The sequence below is a fragment of the Cynoglossus semilaevis genome, chromosome 4 (assembly GCF_000523025.1).
Source record: "Cynoglossus semilaevis isolate Cse_v1.0 chromosome 4, Cse_v1.0, whole genome shotgun sequence".
NCBI classification, from domain to species: Eukaryota; Metazoa; Chordata; class Actinopteri; order Pleuronectiformes; family Cynoglossidae; genus Cynoglossus; species Cynoglossus semilaevis.
Genome location: NC_024310.1, coordinates 11,846,620 through 11,854,245, shown reverse-complemented (window position 1 = coordinate 11,854,245; position 7,626 = coordinate 11,846,620). Strand labels below are relative to the sequence as shown.

Genomic DNA, 7,626 nt, shown 5'->3' with positions numbered 1-7,626 from the left:
TAAAAACCCACCTTTTTATAAATTTAAAATTGCCCCGGCGCCCCCCCCCCCCCCACCCCTGTAGACACTAATGCTCCCTCTAGGAGCGCCAATGCTTCCGTTGGTAATAATAGGTAAAAATAAAAAATAAAAAGGAGACGGAGTGAACGGAGAGAAGAAGGTTAGTGACCTGAAAACGTGTTCCTCACCTCCAGTCTGTCTGTTCTCATGAGTTTCTGTGCAGCAGCAGCAGCGACAGGGACACTGGGGTTGCTGGTGACCAGAACAGGGGCAGTGGGGAGGATGTCAGTGTGCATTAAGCCTGGTGACACTGGGCCAAGGTAGGGGTTGAACGCAGCGGCCGCTGCTGCGGCAGCATTGGCATTTGTTGCAAGGCTTGGTGTGACTGAAAACATGGGCTGTGGAGAAATGGGAGACCAGAGTTGGTAAAACAGGAACAAAAGAAATGACTCTCACAGCCTGTGTAGGAAATGCCATCTTTCATATCGATATCTTTCGAGTGGAGAGAATGGAGAGTTTTTCTACTGGATTTTATTATTTATAATCAAAACCATTTTAGCAATTGATATTTCACCAACATTCACGTTAAAATGTAGCCCAGTGGTTTTCAAAATAAGGGTCAGGGAAGGCACAAAACAAGAAAAGTCAGGTAGCCGGCTAACTTTCATGATGTTTGTTCAAGGTACAGTTAGAAAGAAGAATAACTGTAGCAGCACAGGAACACAGAGGAAGTCAACAGGGATCTCTGAAGCTGTTGGACATCACTTCTTCTCACTCTTTCTATTTTCTGTAAATTGTTATGGAGCATGAAAATCTAATAGTAATATATAATAATATATAATACTTATGTCTGAAGTAATGCTTGTGTTTATGGATGAATAAATATATGTGTGGTGGTGGCGGTCAATTGTTTAAAAGACTTGTTTAAAAGATTGTTTAAAATTCCAAGACAAGTAAAAATAGAAGTTTAACCTTCTCCAAAGATCTGGAAAAGTTAGCTCAAATGTTAGTCAGGCGTTAGTCCAAAGTGATGACATGAGGCCTAAAGATTGCTGTGTGCTCCTCTAATACAACGATTTGACTCCTAGAGACATTTGTTGGGAGGTTTGGTGACGTACTATGAGGACAAACAAGATAAAGCAAAATACTACAAAACAATCGTTGCACCAAAGGTCTTAGTTTCTGTGTAAACCCTTGACCTGCACACAGTCTCCACAGGTTCTGTCCTGACACCAACTTTACTCTGAATGACGTCGGGGTTAATGTCGATTACATCAAGCACCACAGGGAGAGTTGTTGTTTGGATTTCTTTATGGTGAGATTCTTAGCCCTGAGCCCTGAAGGTACGACACAGTACAAGTTCCCACTGCGTGTTTCCGACCTTAGCCTCAGTCTGAAGATCGTCATCTGAGCCGCTGCCAAAACCGCAGAGTGAACAGGAAAATAACAGCGGCAGAAGCCAAAGCCGAACCTCGTCACTGCTGCGAGTGACTCACAGCATCAGGAATGATGGCGTCTGATGAACAGCAACGTCCTGCAGCAAGATTCCCCAGAGACGTGTTTTTCATCAAGCTGCTCAGATTACAGTTGGGGTTCTATGGTGCTATGATGTCACTGAGCGCTGATGTCATCCAGAGGTTGTCCTGCGACCTTTTCCTGTTACTTCACTTCCCGCAAGACTTGTTTCCAAGAAAAGTCTCACAGTTCAGACTCTTGGTATGAATCATAATCACAACAGACTGAAAACAATTATTTTGAAATGAGCAGATTGACACAGTAGGAAGAAGAAGTCTAAACTGCTGTCTGCAATTTGTGTCACAGCAGTGAATGTGTTTGTGTGGATCTGTTCTCACTCCTTTTGACTCAGATAATCTTTTTGTCACCAAAAAGTTCATTTTAAATCAATTCTACTGAATATGAATTGGAATTTGTCAAAAACTCCTCGAAACATTAAAGATGATTTTTTTCCCGAGCAGAACATTGTGGACGTGGAGACGTTTCCTTAGTTTCATTCTGTATGATGTTGTCACGTCCCATTATAAACCATTACAGGCTAAGTCCACTTTTTTTTTCCAACACACGTCACGTTAATAAACAGTGACATCCAGATGGGAATGGAATTTTGAGTGAAAACTACGAGGTTTCGTTGCTATGCTGCTAATAAACTTAGCAGCGCCTGCTAACTGCCATTGTTGTTTTTGACAGGTCCTAGCTTTCACCATCCATTGTCAGGTTTCCCCACTGTGGGACGCATTCTCTGGAGATTCAGTTTCAGGGCACCCAGAACACCGGTGCCATGTGGATGAAAGCTCTTAACGATAACATACTTTCACGCCTAAATCGTTCCGGTGTGGACACGGATCCAACTCTTCTCCTTAAAATGGTTGAAGGCGTTGACAACAGGTGTAATTTTTAGGCTGACAGTCGGCTGAAATTGATGACGTTGTAAACTCACTGTCACCTCAGCCTACTGTAAGACACGCTAATCATTTCAACCTCTGCAGAGATTCATGCGTGAAATGAAAGTCCTCTGCTCCATCAGTGGTTAACGGAGGGAGCTGTTGGTTTATTCATAAAAAAAGGAAAGAAAGTACCAGAGATGCAGTCTTTAAGTCCTGGTGACCTGTTCAGATACCAACTGTTCTGATTGGAACAGTTAACTTAGTAGAGTGACCTACTGTTGTCTGTTTTCTTCTAATCAAACATATGGTGCGCAGGTCCATGCAAAGGTAACAAAAAAAACTCAAAAAGAACAACTACCATTTAGAACATCAGTAGAGAACATTTCAACCACCAATAAGAAGTGTTTCACTGACTGCAGCCCACAGCCCTGTCTCCACAGCTGTGAACCACAGCCTGCTGATGTAAACTCAGCTCAGCTGATGACCTGCAGCTGTGAGGGAACACAGGTGAGTCTCAGCTCATCAGCACAGGTGACCAGAGGAGAGGCTGACGACCAGGAGAGAGGAAATGTTTACACCACATTCTGTCCTCTCACTGCTGACTCTCTCTTTTACCTTCACCTTTTCTTAACTGCCCCGATCATTTATTTATTTAGTCTTAGTCTTTTCATCTTCACCTCCTTCTGTGTGGTTTTTCCGTCAGCGTGTCTTCTCCTTCTCTCCTCTTCACTTGCTACTCTCCTTGACATGATAGAAAAGGAAAGGTGTTGTGGTTCTGGAGAGCTCTCGTTCTGATTTTTTCTCTTTCCTGAGAGATTTTCATGGTTTTCACACCACAGCAAACTGCACCACTGTTTCTCCTTTACTGTAAGCCATCAGCTCAGATACAAAGATCTTGGGTCTTTAGATATTCTGATGTACTGAAGGGCGGTGTTGAGGTGTTTAGTTCTGTGGTGTTCACAGTTGTAAAAACCCACTCTCTGAGCTGGAGATAGTAGTCATGTCAATCTGACGTTAATCCAACATTCCATGTCTAATCCAAGCTTTCTTTTTGAATTCTCTATATTATAGATGGCGGTTGGGTGTAATTATCATTCATTACTATCACATTATGCACTAGCGTGAGCATGCTAATGTCGGAGAACTTTATTATATCTTGCATTAACTGTGGTGACTGAAATGTCACAGGAGGCTGGGGGCGGTGGAGGGGTGGAGGGTGTTGAACAGTACTGGTGTTGAGACTGGCGTTACTACTTCACCTGAGTACTCAGAGTTTGAAGTACCACTTATTGAATATTATCCATAACAACCATTAATTGTCATTATACACACTCAGTTATACGGTATACAGTACTTCCAGTTAAAGTGTCCATGATAATTCCATGTGCTACATTTATATGTTAGTTGTTGGAGGAGGATCGGGGTAAATATAAGAGAGGTCATTATGTACTATTACATCCAGTTACTACGATGGGTTTTTTTGTGAGACCTCCTTGTTTCCAACAAGCGAAAGAAACAAGGGGAATTAAAACCCATTGAAAAGCCATTCACTCACGAGGAAAACTCCAAAAGGCCATGAATCCTACCAGTGGATTTTATTGTTGAGTTTTTTTCCATCTGATTATGATGCACCCACAACTGTGTGATTACGGCGGCTGCACTCTTGATTAGAGGGAATGAGCTGAAATGGCACCATCAGCATCACGCCACTTGTTATTAAATAAAATAACTGCTCCCCACTTGTTAGCAGTATGATGTGTTAGAAATGTGCATTTCCATCTCACACACACACACACACACACTTCCGCAGCTGGTTGATCCCCCCCGCCCCCCCACTCACCACTGGCTGTAGCTGCGTGCCGGGCATCATGGCATTTGCCAGCTGCATCTGCTGGGCGAGCATTGCTATATTTTTCTGCTGAATGAGGTTGTTCCTCCCGTTGATCTCCAGTTGGGTCTTTAGGTGAGGAGGGGGGTGGAGGTACTTACAGTTCTCCCTGGAACAGCGGCCCTGTTGAGATGGGAGACGGGAGAGAGATGAGACAGGAAGTGTGTTGGCGATGAAGTCACACAGAGAGACAAATAGAGGGAGGAGAATTAGAACAATCCTTCCCTGAACTGTGTCCTAATACAGAGAAGTAGGTAATGAGCCTCCAATCAAGTCGCCGCCCTGCTGGTTAACAGACGCTGACCTAACATTCATGACACGTGGTTCTGCTAGAAGATGTTTCTGCTCTCAGCTGCAGACTTGGTCCTTATCTGATCAGATGTTTCACTACCTTCTACTGAAATTAAAGCTAATGTCAGGAAGGCAATTTGATTTTTTAGCCCCTTCAATATTGGTTAACCAGAGTAAAATAGTTGGTTTGGTTAATAATTACTGGCTATTTAATGTTTCTAAATATGTTATTAAGAAAGACAAAAAATTAGGGTTAGGATATTAACACTTTTATTTTGACAAACTAATATTTTAAAGACACATTTACTCCCCTCTTCATCAGTTCTGCAATAATTTAATCAGCAGTAACACTGATAAACAGCCTGTAGGGGCAAAAAGGCAGCTAAAGTTTGTTTATGAGCCAGAAAAAGGTAGAGCAGGAAGTTATTATTATTATTATTATTTTGGCTTAGACATAGGCATTATAGTAGGCTAATTGGACCCACAGTATCATCTGTATAAGCACAGACCATAGAGCTAACATTAGCTACAACAGTCCTGGTACAAGAGGAGCTACACCACTCCCTCTTCTGGTATTATAAACTGTTAAGTCACATTAAAGAAATCCTGTGACTAACAATTCGTCATTACTTTGGTGATAAGTCAGCTCAGTCTAGGTAGAATAAAAGGAAGAAACTCTTTTGATTTCCAGGAGGTTTACAGTACGACAGCCAAGTTGGACTTTGGTCAGTTTTTGAGGGTGATTCTCAAGCCTTTTGATTTTGTCGCCATGTCTTTCTGTCATGTGCAGCACACGTGAGAAATGTACCATACAAATGAACAATTTATTAATTACATGACCACCGATGTGTGATGACATTGAAAGGTTACATTTCACATTTCCATATGTTTCCATCTGCTCCCACTGTGAGCTGCTGTGTCAATGTGAGAGAACCACTGCATAATAACAACGGTGAATAAATCAGATTCATTCTTTTCGACTGTGAGTGCAGCTCAGTCCAAACCAACACCTGCCATCATTGTTGAAGGGATATAAAGGGCACTTGTCCTTTTATATTGTTATTATAGATTTGAATTTTTACCATTGAACTTTCAACTGTGTTCTGACTTGATTTATTATGTTTAATAAAGTGTAATTCAGATTACAGGATTGGACCTGCTTTTTACTGGAGATATTTGAGGCACTTAGATTACTGCAGTAAAGCATGCAATGATTTAGTATATTAAAATAGTAATACTGAGTAGTCATTACTTAGTTCAGTGTGTTTTTGCTGCTGTTGTCTTTTTGTCACAGCTGCACTGAATCCACAGCTGACGAGCCAGAGCACTGGAGGGCGTGGCCTCCAATCAAGGAAGGGCAGTATTTAAGCTCCAGCTCCACATGCACTCAGTGCCAGAGAGTCTCACTCTGCTGCTAGTAGTGTAGCTGTTGTTTGGCTGACTTGTTGGATTGTCCCATGCAAGTAATTCCTGTTTCTTTGTCTTTTGCTTCAGTGTTTGGATTCCTGCCCACTGCCTTTGTTTTTGTACTTTATTTCTTCTCTCAGCTGTCTGCTTCTGGGTCCTCCTCTGGGTTATACTGAATGTGTGTGTTCTACTGGGGGAGTGCTAGTTAGTACAACTAACAACCTAGTTCACACAAAAGCCGGTTTGCATTTCTTTCAGCTAATGTTTACTAACTGGATTTGACAGTGTAGTACACAAATAAATATTTACCTTGGTCACCTGGTTATATACTCACTAATATTGTTGTTGATCAAAAATCATTTAAATTTTTTTTTTTACTCACCTCCCACCACAAAACAGAATTCTTCGTCACTTACATCTTTTTCCTGCTTCAAACATTCTTACTAACATACAATATATATATTTTTGTGTTTTATATTTATTGTTTTTTCCCATGTTACTCTAGTCTGTTCATTACAGTTGCATCCCGTGGTCTTTGAATGTAAATACGTACCCATTCCCTATATACACACGTGTGCTGTAACAATAACAAACTCAAGGATGAATCAAAGTCACGGAAACAACGTCTGCATCAGGATTCACTCCTGATTCAAGCAAACCATGATTTGACCATTTACTGTATAACTGAAAAACCTCGTCTGGATCAATACGGGACCAGAGAAAATAAACACCACCACATGTCACCATATTGAATATTCTGGCTGTGTCGACGGACAGTGAGGTGTGTGTCTGCCCAGCTCACCGCTTGATTATATTCATTCAGAATCCTGCGGCCCCAGGGAGAAAGGAGGGGAATGTAATTTACACTCTCATAATGCCTGCTCCACTGAACACTCCCCTGGTTAGCTGTAACATCGTACAAATCTCTTTTTGGCCTCCTTCCTCCTCCTTTTTCTCCTTCATACACCCAGGGCTCCGTGCTGATATGTGCTCAGCTCATCGTGATTACCAGTGGTGCCGACGCAGCAGTGCTGCTGGGATCTGCATACATGCACGCATGTATGTGTGCAGAATGTATAAATCAGTCATAATGTGCTCCTGCTCTGCCTTTGTGGCTCCCGGTCCTCCTCCTCCTCCTCCTCCTCCTCCTCCTCCTTCTCCTCTCCCCTTATCCAAATGCATCCCATTACTCCCTCTCCTCCCAGGGGGAGGGAGAGCCAACTCCTTACTACCACCTCCCATGGGGAATTAAAGGTTGGCTGTCACGCCACTGCTTATCTCGGTGAGATTTCCTGCTGCCCTCTGCAGCCTATTATGACACCTGTTTTACAGCCCTCTCCTCCTCCTCTCCTCCTCCTCTCCTTCTTTCATCTCCCTGTATCACTCTCTCTCTTTTCTTTTCCTTTTTCCTTTTTCTCACGCAGCCTGTTCTGCCTGGCTACAACAGGAGCAACCCTTTACATTGGAGAGCAGCAGAATGTTAAGAATTCTCTCATCATTTTCATTGGCCGACGGCAGACAGGAATACGTTCCGCAGTCTGGTGATTGGCCCAGAGGAAAACATTAACAGTGATCCAAGACTGGCTGTGGACTGTGTGGCTTTGAGGGTCAGAGCACATTCAGAGCTCTGCTGGCAGA

At 42.6% G+C, this 7,626-nt stretch overlaps 1 protein-coding gene across 8 annotated transcripts in view; it reads right to left on the bottom strand.

Annotated features, from left to right (window-relative positions):
- LOC103378106 (muscleblind-like protein 1) overlaps positions 1-7,626 on the bottom strand; it is a 43,721-nt gene that overhangs the window by 12,004 nt on the left and 24,091 nt on the right. For all 8 annotated transcript variants that reach the window (XM_008309186.3, XM_025054989.1, XM_025054988.1 and 5 more), the window contains exons 3-4: positions 4,243-4,413; positions 189-398 (exon numbers count right to left, since the gene is read on the bottom strand). In XM_008309186.3, coding sequence (XP_008307408.1) covers positions 189-398; positions 4,243-4,413 — 381 coding nt within the window. The remainder of the gene's footprint in view (positions 1-188; positions 399-4,242; positions 4,414-7,626) is intronic.